We start from the raw sequence: 26,350 nt of genomic DNA, 5'->3' as shown, positions 1-26,350 counted from the left end.
AAATGGTCTTTATACCTGTAAATCATTGATAGTAAAGATATAAAGTTTCCTCTTCTATCACCATTATGAGCATGGTTGAACATGACAGCAGTTAAGTGGCATAGTGGATGGTGTACTAGACCTAAAGACCTGAGTTCAAATCTTGCCTCAGAGATTTAAATAATTGTGTGACACTTAACCCTTCTCAATCTTTTATCCTCATCTTTGACAGATGAGAATAATAATAATATTATTATTAATAGCACCAACCTCTCAGGATGGTTGTGAGATTTAAAAAAGATAATATTTATAAAGTGTTTGGTTATTGTAATTATTATGACACACATGTTTATATATTAATGTGTGGAATAAGTGATATTATTATTATTATTAATAAAGAATATTTAAGTTTGAACTAGGAATATCCAAGCTCAAATCTGGCCTCAGATGCCTATTAGCTGTGTGACCCTGGGTGAGTCATTTCATCTCTGCTTCATCACTTTCTTCATCTAGAAAATGAGGATAATAATAGCCCCTCCTTCCCAGGCTTCTTGAGGATCAGATGCGATAATGTTCATAAGGTACTGAGCAGCACAGACCAGGCATATAGTAAATGTTAGTTATCATTATTATTGTCATTATTACTCTTACCTTCTACCCATGAAGCTACTTTCCTATGATACAAATGACTTGTATTCCTCATTCTGTAAATGCTGTATGACTACTATGTCCCACTGCATAAAGGAATTCCTAATCACCTACTACATATATATATATATATATATATATATATATATATATATATATATATATATATATATATATATATATATCCATCATTCCTGATTCATCAAATAATGGAGGTGGCCCTAAGCAGTTTCCCTCCTCTTTTCAGCATCTTCTCATTTTATTTGTGATTTTTTTTATACTCTTGTTTTCCCCTGTATTTTATTCTTTCAACCTTTTATTTCCTTTGCCTCCACACAGGGCACCCTTGGTCCAGTGTATATAGTAAATTGGTTTCTCTTTCTATGAAAAACAGAATTATCATTACTTTAAATTCTTTTAAAAATGTATCTATCAGGCGGCTAGGTGGCGCAGTGGATAGAACACCAGCCCTGGAGTCAGGAGTACCTGAGTTCAAATCGGAACTCAGACACTTAATTACCTAGCTGTGTGGCCTTGGGCAAGCCACTTAACTCCATTTGCCTTGCAAAAACCTAAAAAAAAAATGTATCTATCACTGAGCCTGTGAGTACATGTGCAAAGCCCACAGACACATTTCCATATTTATCACTCTGGCCTTAAATCTGTGGTCTTCTAGAAATGTGATCCTCCCACCTCATCAGACAAATGAGTAGTTGAAACAGTTGGGGCTGGCTCTATGCCTTCCATACCCTCAGAATTCTAGTTTTGTCAAATCAGAAGGGAAGTGGAGACACACACCCATTATGGAAAAACACCTTGATATTCAAATGTACCACAAAGCCTCCAAATGGACCAGAATGTTTCCAAATGTTAATTGCCACCAAGTTGAAATAAAATCATAGAAAGGATAACTGGGTCTGGTGTCATCTGGAGCACAACGAACAAAAAAGACATCTCAGTGGTGGTTCGGATAGACTGTGGAACCTAGAGGATGCTGAAGCTGAAGCTTCTGGCTGCCTTTCATTGTCATTGCATCCATGAGAATCAGCTAAAAGATGACTCTTTCTTAAACTATATAATATGGCAAAAAAAAAAAAAAAAAAACCAAATCCTGGAAATTAAAGCTATGAAATAAAAGAATTGAAGCAGGGCTTCAACCACAAACAATTGTCAGTCCATAAGAGCCTAAAAAATTGCATTGGGTGATAAGGAATACATGAAGGATGATGGTAAAACATGCTGTGTGTTTGCCTCTCCTCCCTCTCTCTCTCTCTCTCTCTCTTTCTTTGTGTGTGTGTGTGTGTGTGTGTGTGTGTGTGTGTGTGTGTGTGTGATCTGACTAGACCTTTACAGGACGGAGGCAAGAGCTACATATCATATCATATCATATCCACAGGGACCAAAACTGAATCCTCTTTTTTTTATTTTAAAAGTAATTAGAGGTTTTAAGCATAAATAAAATTAAACCTGTTCTCTATAACATCTCTGTTGGTATGAGGTGAACAGCAGTTCTAACTTTGAGGGTGAAGATTTCCATCTGTCTCTGGAAAGACTGCCCAGTGACTGTTTCCACCTGAGTCTTCCTCCACCCATAGGGAAGTTCTGTCTCTGAATCAGATAAGGATGATTGAGAGATGTCTAAAGAAAGGTGACCAACATTTCTTTCTGTGATGAATTTCTTTTAGTATTTTTCCTGGGTTTGACCAGTTCTTTTCAAGCCCCAGAAGGTGTCCCCACAGCCCTGCTGTTTTTGGAAAGGCTGCCAAGGCAGCCACTGAATGAAATCTCTCATGATAAATATTTGAAAGCTTTTTAGAGATCTTTGGAAAATCTGATGCTCTTTTGACTCATCTTTCTTTTTATGTTTATCATTCAGTTGAGAGTTTTGAAGTGTGAGTATATACAACGTGTGTGGATGGTTTAATGATCATAAATGTACTTTTTGAAATAATTAGATCAGTAAATGAACAAAGCAGTTATATTCAAATGTTGGAATGTTTCATGGACTGATAGCTATCTTTACCTTCTCCCCCTGCCCCTTGGAATAAGTTGTTTTTGCATAGCTGCCTTGAAAGGCTGATGCCTCCCACTGACAGAATCCATGAGAATTCAGCTAATGAGGAATCTTTCTCACCTTATATGACATGGCAAAAAAAAAAAAGATGAGAAGAAAAAAAAAGCTATAGAAAACCAAATTCTAAAATGAAATAGTTGAAGCAAGCCACAAACAATTAAGGAATAACAGATGGGATGTCTCTGAATTGAAGATAGTTAAACACTGACCAGTTGTTCATTACTGAGTCATATCTGACTCTTTTGGACCTCCAGTTGGAGTTTTCTTGGTAAAGATGCTGGTGTGGTTTGTCATTTCCTTCTTTTTTTAAGGTTTTTGCAAGGCAAATGGAGTTAAGTGGTTTGCCCAAGGCCACACAGCTAGGTAATTATTAAGTGTCTGAGGCTGGATTTGAACTCAGGTACTCTTGACTCCAGGGCTGATGCTCTATCCACTGTGCCACCTAGCCACCCTTGTCATTTCCTTTTCTGGTTCATTTCATAGATGAGGAAACTGAGGATTAAATGACTTGATCAGGGTCACATAGCTAATAAGTGTCTGAGACTAGATCTGAGCTGAGGCCTATCCACAGTATCACCTTGCTGCCCAGAGCCCACTATGTATCATATCATGAAGGAACCCTGAGACCTGAGAAGGTTAGCAGAAACCTGGGGTCCATAGGTAAAAGGGCTGTAACAGCTTTAAAGCAGGAACCCTCTGGGACTAAGCTTCCCCATCTAGTCCTAAATTTTCTCGCCAAAGATTTTCATTTCCCTCTTGTATATGCGGAGCAACATGTGATTGAATCTTTTTGTGTATGGGTAAAGAGCACATTTTCACTTTTTAAATGACTTATTCTGTTACTTATGTTGGTTTAGATCTTAAGTGCTTTTGCTGCTGGATTTATATGTTTCTGTATTGTTCAGTAGCCAAGGATGGCTGGGAATGTAAGTGATGAGTTGTGTGAATGATTACCCCAAAGATACTATGATGAATGTGTAAAAAGTAAGCAAGACGCTCCAGAGAGAAAGAGTGGAAGGGGGCCAATGTAGGAGTCCTATTTTCTATTTCAGGCTTTGTTTTCTTCTCTATACAACAAACTACTTCATAGTAAGGATTTTTGAAAATATTTTTTATACCTTCCAGAGCATCCAGTAGAGTCCTAGTCACATAGCAGAGGTTCAAGTAATGAATGTGGAATAAAAGAACACTGAAGTTAGGAATCAGAAGTAGAAATAAAGATTCTGACTCTATGGTGTCTCTTATTGGGCCATAAATCCAAGTGAATGTAAATTTAGCAGTCATGGCAAAGGCCTGAAAAATGACTGAGTCTTTGTTCAAAAACTTTGGAACATTTTTCTGTAATCTATTTATTTGTTTTTGCAATATCCATGTTGTAAACTTGGCAGCACGGGCAATTTTAGACCCATTTTATGGACTGAGTTAGAAAATGATGCATATCATAAGCCTACTATAACTTCCTCAGAGATCTGCCCAAGAAGCAGAGAGGTGGGCTCCATGCTGAACAAGCTCAGGACTATACAGAGAGGCTCAAAGGCCCAAGATCACCAAGCTGGGTTTTCTTGACTCCAAGGTCTGAACTCCATCCCCTCTGTCAGAGGATCTGTTTCTTGATTTGTAGATGGACAGAGGTGATAAAGTGGAATATCATACGCATGATGAATCAATAAAAAACACAGGATCATATCACGGGTCTCTTGATTTATTTCTGAGATTTAAACTCTGGGGTCAACCCTCAAGAAAGGGTATGCTAGGGCAGCTAGGTTGTGCAGTGGATAGAACACCAGCCTTGAAGTCAGGAGGACCTGAGTTCAAATCCAGTCTCAGACACTTAATGATTACTTAGCTGTGTGACCTTGGGCAAGTCTTGCAAACCCCCCCATTCCCCTCCCCCCCAAAAAGAGTATGACAAGAGAGATTGTACAAATCTACTACCTTCTGAATAGAGAACAAGGAAAAATAAAATTCTGCCCCGAGCTGATATCTAATCCTGTATTGATTTTGATTAACCATAAAGAAGAGTTGGTTCTTGAATAAAGAGTATAATGCATAGACAATGAAAAAGAAAGAAAAATGCAAGATGTCTGAATCCCAATGACGCAGAATAGCCTCTGACTTATACAATGAAACACAAAGATTAGACAGAAGGAAAGAATATTGAAAAGAAACATGAACTATCTTCCCTTGGAAATTTTCTGTCCATCATGAATACGGACAATTTCCTTGAATAACACAAATCTCATGGGCTTCCTGTCTCAGACAGATTCATTTATGTGGGTCTTAAAGATAAAATGTTCAGAGCTGATCTCAAAACATTACCATAATTTTCCTAGTGCTTGGATTGAAAGGACATTTGACTGCTTTCCTATCTCAGGGCAAAGAACCCCAAGAATAACACAACATCTTATTGATATTCTGTTTCTTGACTCTTTTCAGAAGTCCCTAAATTAATTGATGGGGTTCTGTGCCCCAAGGTAGTTTCTGTGATGGTAAAAAAGTATAAGCTATTGTTATAGTTAATTAAGGATTTTCAAGTAACGAAGTTCCATAAAGTCCCTCAATGTTATGGGGAAGGAACGGTTTCCTATTCAGAGTTGAACTCTTACTTCTGTGACCTAAATCTAGGCTACTTCTTCTTTCTCTACATTTTATAACTCAGCTTTAATATGATGCATACTATTCAATTTAGCTATCATTTATTAAGAATCTATTGCTATTAGTCATACAACGAATAGTAAAGTTGTTCCTGCCTTAAGGAGCTTACATACCTATTTGGAAGGTGGAGAGGTATATATATATCTTGGTGACAACACAATACGATGCAATTCAATTCATGGGAGGTGGAGGAAAGAAGAGATCTTGGGAGTGAGAAAGTTGGAGTAAAATCTTGCTTCTTGCTAGCTCTATGACTACAGGTAAATCATTTAACTTCTTTAAACTTTGATGTCCTCTTATATAAATGGGATCAATAATGATAAATGTAGCCCAGAGCTCAAACTCCATTTGTACAAAACTCTCTTCTTTGGTAGAGAAAGATTACTCAATGCTCTGAGCCTATGTGAAACAAGAACTTGGGACAAGAAAGATCTGATGCTTTGTCTTCCATCTTTGAAAAAGATAATCATTCCAGATTTTTTTTTCAGGTCCTTGAAGGGAGAGAAAGATTAGGAAGAACCTGATAAATAGAGGAGCCAGCAATTAAATTATGTTCCTGTCCTTGGTTTGCCACACTAGAAATTTTAGGGAATTTCCCTTTGAGTGAGATCTGGGACTCTCTCTTCTTGAGCAGAGATATCTCACTCCCAATGGGAGATCATCCCATCCCATTTCATCCCAGAGATGCCAATTCCTCTACATATCTGCTGCTTATCAGTCTTTTTTGTCCTCAAGGATCTGAAAAGAATCTGAAACCATGGGTCTTTCTCAAAAATGGAAGACAGAGGATTGGGATCTCTCTTGTGCAAAATTCTTGCCTCATCCGGGCTCAGAGCACTGAGTAATCAATCTCAAGTTAATGCCAGTACTACAGGCTTGAGTAATTGAACTCCACCAATGAGTCTTATGCAAATTGCATTGGCTATACCTATAGAACCTATTTCACATGTTTGGTGTGAGAATCAAATGAAATAATATATGAAAAGTGCTTTGAAAACTTTACAGCTCTATGTGTGGACTATCATTTTTTCCCTACACCGCTAATCTGTTAGCAGAGTTCACCTGCTTCCATAATATGATCTGCAGCCCCACTAAGGGGCTCTCTCCGAGGTTTCCAACAGTCTTTAATCAAAAGTCCAATGATCTTTTCTCAGGCCTCATACAGCTTAATCTTCCGAAGCTTATGTTCATGTTGATTTTTCCATCTTCTTGGATTCATTCCTTGATTGACTTTCGTGTCATTGCCTCTTCTTGTTCTTCTCCCACTTCACTTCTTGGATCATCCTTTATTTTTTACTCCCCAAGATTCTATACTGGGCTTCCTTTTTTACTCATTGATAGGAGTGATTTTGGTTTTTCTTCCCCCTCTATTTTCTTAGCACAAACTTCAGTGTTTTACACATAGTAGGTGATGAACAAAATATCTATTAAATTGAATTCAAATTTATGCATGCTTTCCCTTAGTGATCTCATCTACTCCTATGTGGTCAATAATCTCCTCTTTATAGATGACTCTCAAATCTATTTATCTTCTGAATTCAAATCCCACATTGCTAACTGCCTTTTGGATGTTTCTAATTAAAAATCCCATCAATATCTCCAACTGAATATGACTAAAACTGAGCTCATTATCTTCCCCCACTAAACTTTCCCTTCCTCCAAGTTTCTCTCTTCTTGTTGAAAACATTACTGTTGTTCCAGTTGCCTGGTCATCTATGACTCTTATCAGTTGCTCTAGGTCACATTTCCCACTATCTATTATCTCCTGCATCAGCCTCTTCTCTGAAGGCACTCAGGTTATTTCCCATGTCCAGACCCATGTCAACTCTTGCTGGAACTAAGGTAATAACCTCTTAATTGGTGTTCCTGCTTCTACTTCTTCCCCTTTCCAACTCCTCTTTCACATAGTTTTCAAAATAATATCCCTGACACATGAATATAATTGTATCATTCATGCCTCCTCCCCCATTGGCCCAAAACAACTTTCAATAGCTCTCTATTGCCTTTGAGATAGAATTTAGAGCCTTCCATAATTTGACAGCAATTTACCTTTTTAGGCTCATTTCATATTATTCTATTTCATGCATTCCATCTTCTAGGCATATTATATCTTTGGCTGTTCCCTGAGGTAGGCAACCCATCTCACAAGATGTCTTTGTAGAGGTAGATGATTCAGTGTATAGAGCATTGAATCTAGAACCAGTAAGATCTGAATTCAAATCTGCCCTCATACACATTTTAGGTGTATGACCCTGTAACAGTCACCTAATCTCTGTATGCCTTAGTTTCCTCATCTGTCAAATGGGAATAACAACAGCCCTTATGTCCCAGAGTTATTGAGAGGATCAAATGAGATAATAATCAAAAAGCACGTTGTCTGGCACATGGTATGCCTTTATAATTGTGAATTATTATTACTGATATCATTGGCTTTATCCCTACTGTAACAGAATCAAGGTTTGAACCCAAGTCCACCAAATCCAAATCCAGTGTTCTTTCCAATGCACCAAGCACAGGATGACATTTTCCACCTCCATATCTCAGTCCTCTTTGTTGATGAGCACTTCTAACTTCACTTCTAACTTTGGACAGCACCTCCCTTGTCCTCCTCTGCCTTGGGCCTGGAAAGCTGGGATGGGAGTAAGGATGATGTATTCAATCCCTTCCAAAGCTTTCCTTTACAGAGGGCAGGCTTTGGACTCCCCTCCCAGTCCACTCCATTTTATATCTGCATCTCTGCCCGGTAGAACAAAATAGCACCAGTTGGGGATCCTGGTGTTTTCCTGCCTTCTCCTCTCTCCCTACTCCAACTTCTATTCTTGTGTATTGTCTTAGATTGTAAACTCCCTGGAGTCAGGGACTGTCTTTCTTTTTGTTATTTGTATCCCCAGCGCCTAGTAGGCCTTTAATAAATGTTTATTGAATTGAATTCTGAGTAGAGCAAATGTTAAACAATAGGTATAGGGAAAAAGGTGATTTGAAGCCTGTCCTGAGGATTAGCAAAGAATCTGGCTTTCTGGAGAGGGACTAGCTAATTAACAAGAGCTAAGCACCTTTGGGAGGAAGCTGTGCTTATGAGCAACTGTTAATTAATTCAAGCAGAAGGAGAAAATTCTAAAGGCTCTTAACACATCAGCTACAAGTTACTTGCTGGGAGGTTATTAAAGGAGAGATATAATAGAAAGTAAAAACTTGGCCAAGAGTAGGAATGAACACTATAGTTAAGTAGCTATTGATAACTGAGTTTAGTGAATAAAATACCTTTCCATGTGACCACATTTTTGCATTTTAAAAAACCTTTGCTTTGTGTTATGATAAATTCTAAAACCAAGATGGTAATTAAAGTTTATTTAAAGAATTTACATTGGAGCAACTAGAGCACTGGCCCTGGAGTCAGGAGGACCCGAGTTCAAATCAGTCATCAGACACTTAATAATTACCTAGCTGTGTGACCTCAAACAAGTCACTTAATCCCATTGCCTTGCCAAAAAAAATCATACTGTTATTTTGCTAATAAATTATAACTCTATATAGGGATTCCAAAAGTCTTAGTACAATTATGAGCTTTAATAGCTAGGGTTGTTAATACACCTTATATACTATGCATTTCAATTGTCTCATTCCTTCTCTTAGCTTTTAAGGAAGAACCTATCCATGGGATCTAGGCAATCATTAATAAAGAACACTATTTACCTGGCAGAAGCTACTAATATTGTAGGCATAGTTCTTAAGAGAAAAATAAATTATTCTTTATAGCATAATGCTGGAATTGAAATTTTGTTAAAAAGAGTATGTTAAATGATGGTTGAGCCGCAAGTCCTCCTTATCTCATCCTTGCCTTTTTCAAAGTCTGGTGAAACACCATTGATAAAAGATACTGTGATAAAATGCTATGAACACATTACTGAAGAAAACTTTTCCTGGGGTGATTTATCAGAGAAGAGGAAAACAGAGCTACAGTGTCATCCTTGTTACCAAGGTCAAGATGACCATTCGTTAGGATCAAGGAGTTGGAATTGGAAGGAATTTCAGAGGCTTCTCATGGAAGTACTTGGAAGTATGTTGTTAACCATTTTAAAACTCCAGATAGGCACAAATGAATGAGTACAGTGACAGAGCACATAGTGATCAGAGGGGAAACTGGGGGAGATGGTTTCCAGGTGGTAATGGGGGAATTCAGAACAGTGTTGTACATAGCTTGGGGTAGATACCAGACAGGTACAACATGGGAAGAATGGAAGGGGAAAGAATACAAAGCTGGAGTTTAAAAAACCAAGATAGGTACAGAAAGCCAGTGGATGGGGCTGTTCATCAGACTGGTGGTAGACTCCATACATCATGGGTTGGGTTACTAGGTCCTGCTCCTCTTGTGGGGCAGTTCAGGGTCCAGCTGCAAGGAGAGAGCTGCAAGTTTCCAGCTCTGGGTGGTTCTATCACCTTCAATGCCACCACCATAGAGTGGGTCAGTGAGCAAAAAGGGATGAAGGCCATACTCCCCCCAACAAGTTTTCATCTGTCAACTCCTCTCCTTGGTGCACAAGAAGCAGAGAGGCAGCAACGATTCCCAAATCAATGTCAGAGCTTCTGCTGAGCCATGATGTCTATCAAAGCCCATTTCTCCAAGGCAAAAATCAGCAGGCCTTCAGAAACAGTCAATCATGTTATTTGTCACTAAAAAGGTCATGCAGAGCCTCACTTTAGGATCTCCAGCCCAGACTCTCAAGGCTGCAAATTCTTGAGCTGTGAAAATCTGGGGAGGGAAAATCAGCTCCATAGGGCTACCTGCACAGGTGTCCAGTGAGAATGTGCTGAACCAAAAGACAGACTTTTCTCCCAGTGAGAGACAGGTCATTTGATTTCTCTGGTTTTCAATACTCAAGAGAATTCTTGATTATTCTGTGTAGGGTATGGAGGTCATAAGGGAGATCCAAAGTGTGCTGGGGAGTTTTGGGGTAGGAAGGATGACAGTTAGTTGAGAAAATCAGGGGGAAAAAGTCTTCTAAAAAGAGGAACATTGGCATGAGCCCTTAAAAATAGGAATGTTTTAATTCAATGTATTTCATTAAAAGATAGTACGACTGTTTATTTTTCAAGATGGCCTCAGCTGATCATGTCATGCATTCTGGAACAAGATGGTGGAGGCAATAACTCAAAGCATCTTTGGGCTGGAAGAGGACTCAAAGGCTCCAGCACTCAAATCCTGCCTCCCTAGAAATGCTTCTTGAGGGTTCCCCCAAACCCAAACCCAGTGACTAGAGATCACCACTGAGGAGGCCATCCCCTCCAGAGCCCATTTCAGAAGCTAATAGGAAGTTTTTCTTTACATCCAGTTTAAATGGGGCTCAGCAACTTCTGCCTGGTATTCCTAAGAGCATCCTCTAGGACTGAACAAAGCAATTCTCTCTTCTGCATAAAAGTCCTTCAGGAATCAGCAAGCCTATCTCCTCTAAGGCTCTTCAGACTAAACCACTGGTGCTTCTTTAGTCAACTCTTTTTGTTTGTTTTTGTAAGGCAATGGGGTTAAGTGATCTGGTCTGTCTGCCATCCTGATTACCTTTTTTTCATATACTCTAGTTTACCCATGCCATCGATAAAATGTGGTTTCCAGATTGTCAAATGATGAGAGAGACAGACAGAGAGAAAGAAACAGAGAAAGATAAAGACAGAGAGGAAAAAAAAGAGACACACACACACAGAAACAGAGATAGAGACAGAGACAAAGAGAGAGAGAAAGAGACAGAGATAGAAAAACAGAGAGACAGACACAAAGAGAAACAGAGAGACAGAGACAGAGCCTAAGAGAGAGAAAGAACGAGAGAAAGAGACAGTGAGACAGAGATCCAGAAACAAAGAGAAAGAGAGAGAGAGAGAGAGAGAGAGAGAGAGAGAGAGAGAGAGAGAGAGAGAGAGAAGCAGACTGGATGATGCTTGGAGTATCCAGTGAGGACTGAGAGAGGAAGGGGCAGGAAAGGTAAAACTCTAGACCCATGGACCAGAGAAGCCAAAGCCAGAGAATGACAAGGGACAGAGCCATAATATGGGGAAATAATGCCAGATCATGCTCTCCATTGATATTTTGAATCCTAAGGACTATGAAGATGTGAAGCACGGGTAGATTCTCTAGAAATGCAAGGTTACTTTCCTTCATTTGGGACATCAACCTCAGGACATTATCACTGTCAAATTCTATAGGTGCTTAGTGAATCTGAGGGTTCAACAAAGGGGGTGGATTTTTTGACTCTAACCACAGCTGGGGAGCTTTTATCAAAAAAAAAAATGTCTGTGTTAATTTTGGGAGGAAATAGAGACGCATCACATGAAGAAATTTATCTTGAATGACAAAGGGAGGTGGATAGGAATCTTTCTGTATTCTTTGTTGCTTTTTTTAATGAAAGTTTATTTTATGAAAAAAGCCCAAATCTTCACTATCCAGATGTGACATATGATTTTTGAACTGAAAAATCAGTCTAGGTAATGGTTTGACAGGATAGAATGCTCACTGCCTTCACTTGGGAAACTGTCTCTTTTAATGAAGCTAAGGATAAATTAGCATTTAGCCCCTGAAATATCACAATATTGGGGCAGCCAGGTGGTGCAGTAGATAGAGCACTAGGCACTTAACAATTACCTAGCTGGTGACCCTGGGCAAGTCACTTAACCCCATTGCCTTGCAAAAACTAAAAAAAAAAGAAAAGAAACGTCTCAATTTTGCTAGGAAAAAACACAATTCTCTCAGAGGAAAAGCAATCAGTAGATGTTCATTTTTTTTTCTGGAATTATCACAATATTGGCAAATATTGACCTTTTGGTCCATTAAAACCATCAGCAATCACGAACTCTTGCCCAGTCATTGCATTCCCCTATTGTATTTTTGATATATTAATAAAGAACTTTACATTCATCTCTATTAAAGTTTATTTTCATTTCATTCAACCTAGTCCATTTTGTTGGGATATTTTTTAGTCTGCCTCTACCTTACTATATCTGTTAATATATATTCAAAATATTTAAGAGAGCTCATTATCTTTCCCCTTTTCTTACTTTCCTATTTCTGTCAAGAATACAACAATTCTTAAGAGGAATCCTTGAATCTTCACCCTTGCTTAACATCCCCATCCAATCATTTGTCACATCTTATCAATTCTACCTCCTCAACATCCCTTGTGTCTTCCCTCCATTCTCATCATCTCATCACAATCATCCTTGACCAGATCCTCATGGGAGAAGTCCAGGACCGATAAGAATTTTTTGTTCCTTCTGCTCTTTATAGAGAATTATCTCTTGTCTTGTTTGTCTGCCTCCTTTCTTCCTATTTTTCCTCTGAGACCACGAGGACAACAGAATTTGGAGAAGAAAGAAAAGCCTGCAGGTGAACGAACTGCATTTCAATATTTTTCTGTATTTCTAGGCTAGTTAAACACAATAAGTAAACCTTTGCTATTACTTATTTCCTAATTCTTGAATGCCCAGTTTGAATGTGAAAAGAGAACTCACCCCTTATAGGGACAGGAGACATTTTTTTGCCTCATAGAAAGCTAAAGGTGGGGAGGCAGAGTCAAGAAAATATGATTAATAAAATTAATAATCTGTCAGAAAGAATGCATTTCAGTATCCATTCCTATAAGCACATTCCCCAACTTTATTTTCCTTTTGAGCCCAATTTAAGAAAATTTAACATCAGTGGGTGAAGAGAAGGTTTAACTGAGGGTTTCTCCTCCATGTGCCCATGTGGCTGTGGTTTCTAGTCCCAAACCTTCCTGGCAAAGACATGATACCTTCATCTTCAAGGTCTCTCAATCTAGTCCACTTGGGGACACATCACCCTTTATAGTGGACCCCAGTATAGACCCCATTCAAAATGGTACACAATACTATTTGGAAAAATAATGTTCAGACTGATACTGATGACTGCTCTGCCCATTTGCTCTAAGGTCTAAGTCCCTCTCAGGTTCTTAGCAACCAGCTCAGAAATGCAGACACCCTCCCAAGTGAATATTTTCCTTTTCTACTGACATTCAGGATTGTCAATCTGACTTATTCAAAGGAATGGCCAAATGAAGCTCTGAGACATCTTTGTTTAAATGCTGCACAGAGGTCAATGTCTCATCATGTTGACCAGTCCAGCTATTCTTCAACTGAAGGAATATATTCCTGTATGATACATCTATACCAGCATGCACTCCTGAATTACATCTCTCTGGTCTCCTGCAAGAGACATGATTGTTTTGTCATTTGGTGGAATTAATATCAACATGTCTTGCTCTATACTACAACACATATTTTTTTCCTCTTCCAGTTCCTGGGAAGGAACTTTTTCATTTTATCTGGAGCTCACTTTTTCAAACTTTTTCCTTTTATAGACATCTTGCTTTGTTCTTACAATGGAGAATGAAGACTTCAAGTGAGGGAAAAGTTCATGGATCCCCCAAAGGGAGATGCTTTTAAATTCAGAATCATAATCTATGATAAACATATATATGTATATTGTAATCATCATCATTGTGCTTTTTAAAGCATCTCTTAATTCAAGTATTTCAAAGGTTTTAGTGTAACTCTAGAAAGAATCTGATGAGCATATAAAACTACCCACCAAGTAGATTATTAGGAAATACAAAAAGGAAAATCCACTTTTCCTAATTAAAAAAATGAGAAAAGCTTTAATTAAAAATGGAAGGCTAGCATTGCAGCAAAGAAGCATCCAGGAAGAATGATCTTTTGCCAACATGAATTTTGTATTTTCTAACTAAGGTGCAAGGAAACTTTTTTTCCCTTTGAACTATGGACTCCCCTAAAATATGAGGTTTCTAGGAAGCTATCAGTTTGATATGGATGGCAGATGCTTAACTTGATGGTGAAGGAAGATGAGGCTGTTCAAACAGCAAGGAATATCAATCCCTTCTTACCACTTCAACAAAACTCTACCTTTATGGACTGAAAATTATAATTGGTTAATAATCTGGTTTTATTGAAGGGTTTTTATGAATTCAATTCCAGCCACAACTACTTAGAGCAACTGACATGTTCCCATGTTTACAGAAGGTGTTGGTTCCAGTTCACCTAAAAGAGATCTAAATTTCCTCATAGATTTCAACACCAATACCATCCCATCAATGTTCAATGGTCGATTTGAGGACAGAACCTTGTATTTCTATTTCCAATTTATTAAATACAATGCTATATTTCTTCTCTCAACAGGGAAGAAAAATGAGAGCATTGCTTACTTACTTTTCTCTTTCAAGACACATGTACCTAATACTTCTGATAATGCCTGTTGATAACACTGCCAACATGGAAGAAGTGACAACAGCAGCTTAATTAATTAACTAGGCTTAACTAGAGTTTTCCACTTGGTTAAGAAGAGAGACTTCCTACTATCCAAGTTTCTCCATTTGTTCATTGGGCAAACTCCCTATGTTCCCTAGAGCACTCATCAAAAAAGGAGACAAGGAAGGGGGAGAGCTCAAAATCAACCTATGCAGGCTCAAACTAATGCCACACCAGGCATTTTAATGTAACTTTGGCCAAATACAATTTTTAAATGTCATGGTTTTAATTGAAGGTCCTATGTTTCCAAAGAAAAAGAAAGAATGTCTTTTGGCCCCATCTGGGAAAAAACTCATTAAGCTGTGCTATATTAATATCACTCCACTGAACAATTTGGGTAGTGTCCATTATGTCAGATTGACTTACTTTCTCACAATTATTTAAAATGTTAAATATTGACAACAATTAAATGCCAAACAAAAACCATCTCTGGTACATTGCATGTGTTTTCTCTGGGCCACTTAATGAGCATCCTGATGTGTGGGAAGCTCCAGTGAATGCACTGCCTTGGATGGTCATTAGGCACCCACTGGAGACTCCAGAGAACACATGATGGCTTCATTAACGGGCTCTGACGGTCAGATAAAAAAACGGGGATCACACAGAAGCACTAACAAGTCAGGAAAGAGAGTATGAGGCAACGTCATGATACAATGGGCATTTGAAATGAAGGTCAGGCTAATTAAAATCTGAAAAGTGATTCTGCCTTTGAATTTTACAAAGAAAAGACAGACAAATTCAGAAACACCAATACCCCAGTGAACATACAAGTAGATGATTAATTTTACCCAGCAATGTCTGAAATGGAAGACATTTTTTTTTACTCCCAATGAATTATTTCCAAAGTTAAAATGAAATTCAGGATTAGATTTTAATGAATAAAATCTAATTTAACAAGAGGGCCACCTCCAAAAACTGATAACATAAATTCTACTTTTCTCTGCTATACTCTCATTTGGCTATTCTTCCTAAAATCATATTTTAAATATAAAATATTTATATATATATATATATATGTATATATTTATACATACCCATATATGACTCCAGAATTAATATTTCACTACTATCTAAATATAGATATACATATCTATATTTAGATAGAAGTGAGGTTTTAATTTCGGAGTCAGAAAGTCCTGAGTTCAATATGGTTCAATCTGGTTTCAGACCAGAGTGAGGTATGTGATTCCAATCGAGTTACTTAACTTCTAGTTGCCTTATTTTCCTCAACTATAAAATGAGACTAATAGCAGAATGTACTACAGTGACAATTTGCAAAAAGTAATTAACACAGTGCTTGGAACATATGGTGATTCATAAATATGTATTCCCAACAGGCCACAAAGCGTGTGACCCTGGACAAATCACTTCACCCTATTGCTTCAGTTTCCTCATCTATCAGATAAACTGGAAAAGAAATGGGAAACCACTCTGGTATATTTGCCAAGAAAATCCCAAATGAGTCCATGAAGGGTTGGCTATGTCACTAAATGACCATAGCTCTGTTCTTAAAATTTGGGATTGGGGCTCAAATAAACTTTCAGGATTATGAAGAGAACAGTGAACAAGCATCATTGTAATTTAAGGTATGGAACTCAGTTTTGAAACTAAAAACCGATGAGATCTCTTGAAGACCCACTTGGTCTGATGGATTTAATTAGCTTATTGAGAGAACTATCCAAACACATCATCATTTCTCTTAATCCACAGTATGATCAGGGGTATCCTTGTAGAGTCAATCTTTCTAACTGTGCACCCAGACTCTCAAGGGCACTCCTGAATTCATTTACTTGAAATGTGGTGCTTCTAGAGATTCCATTGAACCAACCCTCTGGATCTGGAACACTTCCTAGAAAGACCAACATTCAATAATGCCATAGCAGAATGGGCTGAAACTTCAAAAAAAGAAAAAGGAGAAAGGAGAAACTCAAAATATACAGTCTCAGACAGATGAGATACTACCTTATCTTGTTTTCATTGTCATCCACTAAGAAGGACCATTGAAATTTCACTGTCAGGGGGCTGTTGTTGATCATCTGGATGTATCGAATCACCTCTGTGTCATTCAGGATGCAGCCAAAATCCACTTCCATGGTCTCAAAGGAGAGGTTTGGGAAATGCACTTCTCCCCTTAGGCTCAAGTAGTCCACTTGGGGGTGCTCTATATACTTGATAGCCAGGACTTCTTCTGACACCCATTGGTTTAAATCATGTCGGATACAAGGGTCAAACTTGATCAGTATTTTCTTCTCTGCCCCAACTGCCAATTCAAAAGGCTGTGAACAAGAAATATTAGCCACTTTTTATACTAGGCCTTTTGATGTTTTAAGAATAACAGTCTGATTTTCAGACTGTTTCCCATCATTCTGCACTTTGACCAACAAAAGCTTGATGCAACTAGAACTATTTTGCATCTTGTTTTTGCAATATAAAAGGAAAGCCTACTATAAAGAAACTTAGGTTTGGAAAATGAAGGGAATGAGATTTTAATAAGAATTCTAAGATTTTTAAAGGATACAGGGATAAAAGGAAAAATCAAAAATAAATAACTATAGTATCACAAAATAATATTGCTTTACATATTTATCTGTTTTGATCCTCACAAGCAGCCTGCAATTTGGTATTATTATCCCTGTTCTACAGATGGGGAAACTGAGGCAAAAAGTTAAGTTTTTTTGCCCAGGGTCACCCAGCCATCCAGTTTCTGAAACAGGATTTGAATTCTGGTCTTCTCAATTTCTAGTACCAGCATTCTATGTACAACCCACCTCACTGCTTCATATTATGTCTGTGAAAATAATGACAAATTAATTGATGGAGACTTAAAATCAGATTGGATAAAGGATCAATAAAATAAAAAATCCTTAGGGAATGTCCCCAAAAGATAGGTCATTCAAGTTCCTAGCTGATGTCTATGATCCTAAGTCTCTGGCTTGGTGTTCCTGGTATGAGCATTCAGCAATCTCCTAGATTTCTTTTCAAAAGGGATTACTATCCTCTTTGGTTACTTTTTAGAATGTATTTATTCTTCATCTTAGTTGACTGAAATCTTTAATATTCTTTTAGATGCCAGTGTCCCCAGTAAATCTTTGCAAGGGAAAGGTTGGATGTAGTAATTTCTCTTCCCCTCCCCCTCCAGATTTTTCTTGATTTCCATTTTCCCATGAAGTGAAGTTCACACAATCTCTGCTATAGAGATCCTTCTGAGACAGTAGATGGAGTAGGAGCAAATCCTTTACCTGAAGCCAGCCCACCCACCACCCCGACTCTGCTGGGTGCCGATGAACCTTCTTTCTTCCCTAGTCTCCCCACTAACAGCTCCTATTCCTTTCCCTCCCCCCTATAGCATTCTACCCTCCCCTCCCAGATCCCTTTTCCTAACTCCAAGGGGAGAAACCCAGAGACTCTGTTCCATTCACCCTCCTCCCTTCCCATCTGTGTAGACAGGCTTCTCCAAGATACCCCACGCACTCCCATCCTTCTTACCTATGATCTCACCAATCACAATCTTTCTTGTAAATTGGAGGACCACCAGGTGTATGCTGATACATGTTTAAACAACTGGCTTTCCGATATAAGCAAGAAATACTTTAAAAGTCTTTTTTTTAAGTTTTAAGTCATGATTATAAACAAAACCCAAAGACTGGTTTGTAGCTACTATTCACTGATTTCTGAAGTGAAGATGCCTAACCTAAAAACTTAGCAATTGACTCTTCAGCTGTTTGAGTTTGACTGCTGCCTCTTTACCCTTCAGCTCCCCGGGAGCAGATCCCCATCCACTCAGCCACTGCATCTTCTAATCAGGGGTGGGGGACCTTTTTTCTGCCAAAGGTCATTTCAATATTTATAACATCATTTGCCTGTTGTATTTGTCAAAAATTTAATTAATTCATTCCTAAAATGCTCCTAAATTTATTGAATTTAGAGTGTTGCTTGCAGTTATCATGGCAGCACCAGATCTGTTGACTTTGTATGCCCAGTCAACTGGACATTCCCCATGCATTCTCTACCATCTGGGAATTGTCATCTTATCTGCCAGTACATCCTATGGACTCTGGAACTTACTATTCTCCACCCCCCCATACCCACCCTGAATTGTAATGGCAACCAGGGTCTTCCATTCTCTTCTTTTTGTTGTTGATGCTATTACTATTGTATCTTCTGATTATAATGTAAGTTCTGGAAAGTACTTTCCCCCTTTACAGTTTGCATCTCAGGGTTTCACACAGAGCTTACCCTAGGGTGAGGACTAAACGAATCACTTATTCATTTAACAATCAAAGTGATTTTAGAGTAAGACAGAACTGGGTTTAAAACTGGATCATTCAAAGATCCACCTCAAGGGGGTTCTGAGTAGTAAAACTGATTATCTGATGAAAGTCTAAGATAATGAGTATCAATCAATCATTTATTAAGTACCTACTATAGACTAACTTCCCTTTAACTAATCCTGTGCTGAAAGCCAGGCCCACAATTATCTTTTGTGTCTTACTGTTGGAAATATGGCAGAAGATTTTTAGACAAAATTCTTGGGGAGCCCAGTATCTGCAGAGCAAAATGTGCTCAACATTCCTGAATCGTGACAGCAATAAAGTCGGCATCCTGAAGAAGCCTAGTTTTTTTTTTTTTAAATCAATGTTCTGTTGACTGGGCTAGATTTTTTATGAGAAATAAATTCAAATTTTCTGTCTAGGATCCTTACTAGGTTAAAAAAATGGATGGCCACTTCTTGGACATTTGGCAAACGGCCTTATGCTTTGCATAGGAGTTGGGTGAGGGTCTGGGGTCCCTTAATAGACAGAGGGTCTGCAGAATGAAATTGCTCACATTAACCCCCAAAGTGCTCACCCCACAGGGCTCATTCAGAGAGGAGTGGTCCAGATCACATAGGAAAAAGGGCTTTTTGGTGGAAAATAACACCTGGATCGGCAAAGAAGAGATATTCTTGAGGGTGAGAGGCTTGAATTGGGCCTCCAGCTCACTCTGTGGTTCCTGTATCAATAAGAAGAAAAAAAAACAATTAAGGAGTAAGCAAATACATAAGCTGTCCAGATCCTGATTGGCTACCAACTTGTAAAACAAAGATCAAAATAATACAAAACTAGAAGAAAAAGGAAAAGGGCATAGCACAAACAGACCCTTTTAAGCAAATGGCCTATGGATAGAAGAAAGACAACACAGAAAATTCTAAGTGAAGGCATAAGTTTACCTGATGTAAATAAATTGTCCTAATGAGAAGACCAGAGTATCTAAAATATGCATTAGTCAGCAAATGTTTTTACTTGCAAAGGAGAGAGATATGGCAGCCAAAAAGCAGCACCACTTTAAAAGGTATACTCATTTATAAAACCTTACAAAGAAGGATGCTGGAAGATTATGAGCAGGATAGCCTCATAAAGCAGAGAGAAGCAGTGAACGGTGGAACTTAGTTTAAGCAAAACTTGGCTTGGAAATCTGATTGAGCCAAGCCATGCCAAGGGACTTTGAGGACAAAGCCAGAAGGACAACAGGCAGATGAAAGACAGAAAATATCTGCAAGGATTTTGTAATGTTTTGACTCAAGGACAGAGGAGTCACAACACTTGCACTTTCACATCATGGTTTTAAATCTGCTTATAGATAAGTTAGAGATGATGCTGAAGAAGACAAAGATGGAAGAAGGACTACATCAAGTCTATATAGAAGAAATTTGGGATGCAATAGTGATAGTCCCAGAGATGATTCCCAAGGGATCTACAGGAAGGAAAGAGGTCAAAAAATAGAGAAAAATATATGAAACATTATTATTATTATTATTATTAATTATTATTATCATTATTATAAAAGGAGAACTAGAGAACATTGCCAACTACTACATATGACTCTTTTCACATTTCTTTACAATATTTGCACAAATAATCTCCTTATACTTCAAGGGTAGCCTTGAATTAAGAACAGGCAGGATTTTACAGGGGACATTCCATCATAAGCCACATATTTACCATCACATAACTGACTGAAAGTCATATCAAAGTCACTTATATATGGTGCTTATGAAGAAGCATTTGATGCAGTAGGGCAAGATGCTCCTCTAAAGACTCCTCCAAACAGATTTCTCCAATGAATATATGAAAATTATACAAGATTCTTTGAATATTCTAAAATTGAAAATAGACTTGTTCGCTGCCTCTGTTTTTAGTATCAAGAGACACAAAAAGGACAGACTATGGTACTTGAAATCAGATGCCTCTGTCATGGAGATGAGCTACCACAGAGACAAAATTGAAGAGGGATTTCCTATGAAGGGTAAGGTGCTCTAGATCCTCCTGTTTGTAAATAATACTGTGCTATTGAATCAAGCCCTGAAAAGCTACTGAGTCTATTGGAAGAGATCTATAATCATTCAAGAGAATTTGTCCTAATAAATATAGGACAGGGTGGCTAGGTGGTACAGTGGATAGAGCACTGGCCCTGGAGTCAGGAGTACCTGAGTTCTGGCCTCAGACACTTTCTAATTACCTAGCTGTGTGGCCTTGAACAAGCCACTTAACCCCATTGCCTTGAAAAAACCTAAAAAAAAATATAGAAAAACAAAGAAGATGAAGAATGCCACACAGGTATTCCTGCATGGGAAGAAGGTACTGATAACTCATATGAACCTTCTCCTTTAATAGAGCAGTTAGAAGGAGCACATATGGATAAGGCACAGGAGGGAACTGAATATGAAGATATAATATATTGTAAAGATGGAGCCAGTGTGTGAAAAGGGAATGTACTGAGAGAAAGGGAAAGGAAAATTAGAATGGGCTAATGTATTTACATAAAAGAGTCAAGAAAAAACTTTTCCCATAGAGGCAAGGGGGCGGGGGAGACGAGGGAAAATGAGGGAACCTTCATTCTGATCATAAATCGCTCAGAGAGGAAATGAACATACACACTTAATTAGGTATGGAAATCTAGCTTACCCTAGAGGAAAATGGAGAGGAAGGGGATGGAAGAAAGGGGACGGGGTAGGGGGGGAGGGGTGTAGGTGATAGAGGAGAGGGTAGATCGTGGGAGAGAGCAGTCAGATACAACACATTTTTTTTTTTGCAAGGTGGTTGGGTTGGGTGGCCTACCCGGTTGTTGGGTGTCTGGCATGGATGTGAACTTGGGGCCTCCTGGCCCCAGGGCTGGTACTCTGTGCTACTCAGCTGCCCCATAGCACATTTTTGAAGAGGGCCAGAGTGAAAGGAGGGGAAAATAGAATAAATGGGAGTGGGGAGGAATGGATGGAGGGAATTACAATCAGCAATAGCAACTGTGGGGAAAAAATATAGAAGCAACTGATGGACTTATGATAAAGAATGAGATGCACCCCAGAAACAGAGTTGATGGTATCTGAACACAGACTGAAGCACATTTTTTTTTCTTTCTTTTACTTTCTCATGAAATTTTTTATTTTTGTGGGGGAAAGGGTGGATTATGTTTACTTTTACAACAAGACTATCTTAGGAATGTGTAAATAAATAAAAATGTAAATGTCAAAAAAGGAAAGGGGATGGATACAAGAGATATAGGGGGGGAAAAAGAATGCCACACAGACAGTCTTTGACAGCCTTTAGTCCCATGAAACTCATTTACTGTCAAGGTATGAAGAGTGAGTGAGGCCTAGAACTGAACAAAAAGATAGTGGGTTGGACTATTTTTAGGAAATAGAGAAGTTCTTTTTAATGATGCCCAAACATCACCCTGAAAAAAAGGCATATCTGTTTAATACCTAAATGCTACTGGTGTTGTTTATCTGTAGGACTTTTAAGTTATGGGCATTATAGACTCCAATGAATTGAAAATAAGTATCCCTCCAAGGGAAATGGAGAGGCTGTAGGATGGATATGAGCAGGCTGCATCACCATAAAAACAAGGACTTTCTCAGGATAAGATGATTATGCTATTATCATTCAAGAATTATATGACCCCCCCAAAACATGGTTACATGTGAAAATAAGCAATGATGATGATGATGATGATGATGGGGGATAACTAACATTTATTAAGTGATTATATCAGACACTTTGCTATGAAATTCAGTTCTTGGAATAAAATAACTTAAAAATAAGTTTTATTTAGTTTAATAAAAGCAGAGTAGAGGGGTACAAACTTTCAAATTATACATGGGACTTATAGGCAACTGGAAGTCCTTGATAGTTAATTTTGATGGAAGGGGCAGTGGCAAGGAGGCAGTAATAATGACAATGTCATAAGAGAAAGTCTCCCAAAATAATGACAATGGAATTCTTTTTTGCCTTCATGATTCTCCTGAGAAACAATCTGAATATCAACAAAATAGGCAGAATAGCCAGTAATTGACCTCTGATTGCAATCTTGGGCTCCTATACTAAAGCACATAGAATAGATGTATAGTGGTTTTTGTTGCCAAATCATTTTAAATATTAATTTTGAAAGTTTTCTTAAAATAAGGCTGTGACTATTTCCAAGTTAGTGGTACATATTTTTCTTCCTGTAAGATAGACAAGATGGTTTTGTTTGGAGTTACAGACCCAACTAGAAAAAGATTGAAATTGAAATCTTTCCACTTTTAGTTCCTTGGTCAGATACAATCATGCTCACCTTAATTTTTTTTTTTTTGTTACACTGGGGTTTAGATTATTCACCCCTAATACAGGGATACAAATTCTTGCTTTGAACTTGCAATTCTCAGTTCAATGATTTGGGAATAAGTATTAGCACCATCTGGCTTTTAAATTAGCAGATCCACTATGGCCTGAAGAAATGACCTTCCCAGAAGGATGATCTGGCATATTCCAGATAAAAATAAAAGTCACATTCAGTTGGTTTTGACCTTCAGCCATTTGGAGAAGAGTGATGAGGAGGGGTCGATAGACAAACAATCCATCCTCTTTTTGACTGATTTCCTCTACCTTGGCTGTTTGTCTCCCAATTTTGTGCAGGGAATATTTTCTACCTTTAGCACCAGGACATCAAGACATAAACTGTCAACTTCTAAGATGACCTTTTCTGTGCTACACAGATGTGGGTGCATTTCTAAGGCCTATGAATGGTAGTTATTAAATAGTTGGTATTGAGGGAAAGAGGAGAACATTCTTTATAAGGACTGCTGATGTCATCATATTCTATAAGGTGGAGCAAATTGCTTGAACAGAAAATGAGAAGGCAAAATATGTAACTTAAACCCTCAATTAAATCTTAATATCAAGACATAATAGATGCTGAATAATAAAACTGTCACCCTTTAACAACCTTATTGCTAACAAAATACAAACTAAATACAACAACAAGGTTGGTGAAGGGTAGTAAAAAAGGACAACAGAAAAACTAAAAAAAATTACTAATTAAGAGAACCCAATATGATAAACAAATATTACTATAAAAACAATGAAAATAAAACTCTCCATAAGGAAATAATATGACTAAAATAGCAACTAAATATGTAGAAGAAAGAACTGGCATATTGGAAGAACCTTCAGAATGGTTTTGGATATATAGGAATACTTGGTACAAATTAGATTGAAATTAAGAATATGAAAAGTGAATTCAAAAAGTCAAAAGCCATGAGAATGGCTAAAATAGAAGACAATGACAAATCTCAATGAGGATTAACTGAGTGTGATTGGTAGAAAAACAAAGCAGAAATTAAAGAAAAATCAGCATTTTTTTTAAAAAAAGGTTATACTGGAAGAAGACCTCTGACCACCACAAACCGAATCAACCAGAGTGCTAGAAGACGGAGTGCAGTGAGGATATCTGGGAATTATGGGGCTCAGAAAATTTAAAGAAATAAAATCTAACTATCAATTATGAAAAAATAAGAAAATTGCAGAGTGGCAAAGTGCAAATGAATAGAATTCACAGGAAGCCAGTAGGAGGGAATTCTATTTAACTCTCCCAGAAATGTAATCTAGAGCTTCAAAGTCAAGGAGAGGACTTTGCCAACAGCCAGGAGGAAATAATGAACAATCATCAACAACTAATTTGAACTGCTCATGATTAGTCATGGAAAGATAACAGAAAGCAACATACTGAAAAATTACTGAAATCGACCTGCGACCCCAAGATCCCCTATGCTGCAAAACTGAGCACACTCCATTATGAGAAAAAATATTTTTTCAATGAGATTTGAAACGTTGTTTTTCTAAGGAGAAATACAGAACAGGGTAAGATCTGATGTGAAAATTGACTATGGACATTATATTTATATAAGCTGTTATAGAACTGAGCAAGAAAGAAGTCAAGGATAAATGGATATGAATTTCCTTGGGGTGGGGTGGGGAGGAATAAATAGTATAAGGGTCATTAAAAAAAAGTAGATGCAAGGGATTTGAGGAGGAAAATCCCTTGAAAAGGATACAAGATAAGGAGGACTCGTGGAAAGGGTGAGAGAGAGAAGTGAAATAATATTTCATGAGCTTACGTACTCCAAGGTTAACTCAACAAAGAGGGCTACAATGAGGAGGAAGACTAATGCCTAGGCCATACTCTTTAACAGGAATTCATCAAAGGAGGCAAATCATTATTTTGTTCAACTTTTTAAATCTAGAGATAAAAGTGAAGTAGTACATATTTAAGCAAGAAAATATAGATTTAAAAAATGTTTCATATGCTATGAAGGTATAAAGAGATGAAAACAGTGGTCAAAGTGATTAAGTTCTATTGTGACTCTAGCCTTAGATCAAGTTGGTAGAGTTAGAACTGAGAGAGAAAAATTTTGCTAGAGACCAGAGAGAGAGCTGTTGCCATCCAGTAGTCAGGAGAGATTAATTTTCCCTGTTTTGACCAACCTAAGTAACATGTCAAAATTGTTGTTTAAATTCTTATAGGGAATAGATAACTGGGTAGCAGAATTCTCTTTATAACTTATTTTTAACAATATGAAATAATTCAGAACTTGTTAGGTTTTTGTCAGTGGTGCCTCTTGCAGTCTCTAAGAATGTTTAGCTCCTTATCCCATATCTAGGATCCATTTTCTTTGACCCCTCCACCCCCTTCATTCCTTTGCTCCACAAGATAGAGAGAGTAGGGATGAAGTAGAATGAATTTGGAAGGTTACCTCTAAAATACAAGTGAATTGCCATTTAGCATTTTATTTTTGCAAGGCAATGGGGTTAAGTGGCTTGCCCAAGACCACACAGCTAGGTAATTTATTAAGTGTCTGAGACCAGATTTGAACCCAGGTACTCCTGACTCCAGCACCGGTGTTCTATCCACTGTGCCACCTAGCTGTCTCAATTTAGCATTTTTAATGATGCTACAGAAGTACAATTTTGTACTCTTATTTCGTTAGTTACTTCCACAAAAGTCTGACCCTGATGCTGGGAAGAAAATGCTAGATTCTCAAGGCTACGCTCTTGGGAAGGAGACACTGGCAGTTGCTACCAATCTGGATTTCAGGGAAGTATGGAGAAGTTCAGCCCTAGATCAATTGCAGTGTGATGACCATTTGGGCCACAAAGCTGCTCAGCCTCTTTCTTCTGCATCATAGAAGGGGCATGATCTGTGTTGGGGGAGTCAAGGATCCTTGGAATGTTGATATGTTACTTAGGTTGGCCAAAATAGGGAAAGTTAATCTCTCCTGGTGGCAACAGCTGTCTCTGGTCTCTAGCAAAATTTTTCTCTCTCAGTTCTAGCTCTATCAACTTGATCTAAGGCTAGTCACAATCATGCCAAATAATT

The 26,350-nt window shown here is 38.0% G+C and overlaps 1 protein-coding gene across 13 annotated transcripts in view; it reads right to left on the bottom strand.

Moving 5' to 3' along the window:
• The window catches only part of HYDIN (HYDIN axonemal central pair apparatus protein), a 509,309-nt gene that overhangs the window by 155,230 nt on the left and 327,729 nt on the right, over positions 1-26,350 (bottom strand). For all 13 annotated transcript variants that reach the window (XM_074199124.1, XM_074199133.1, XM_074199118.1 and 10 more), the window contains 2 exons: positions 19,529-19,672; positions 16,643-16,956 (listed from right to left, as the gene is read on the bottom strand). In XM_074199124.1, the coding sequence (XP_074055225.1) occupies positions 16,643-16,956; positions 19,529-19,672 (458 nt within the window). The remainder of the gene's footprint in view (positions 1-16,642; positions 16,957-19,528; positions 19,673-26,350) is intronic.

The sequence above is a fragment of the Macrotis lagotis genome, chromosome 1, assembly GCF_037893015.1.
Source record: "Macrotis lagotis isolate mMagLag1 chromosome 1, bilby.v1.9.chrom.fasta, whole genome shotgun sequence".
Taxonomy (NCBI): Eukaryota; Metazoa; Chordata; class Mammalia; order Peramelemorphia; family Peramelidae; genus Macrotis; species Macrotis lagotis.
This window is presented reverse-complemented; position numbering and strand designations above follow the sequence as displayed.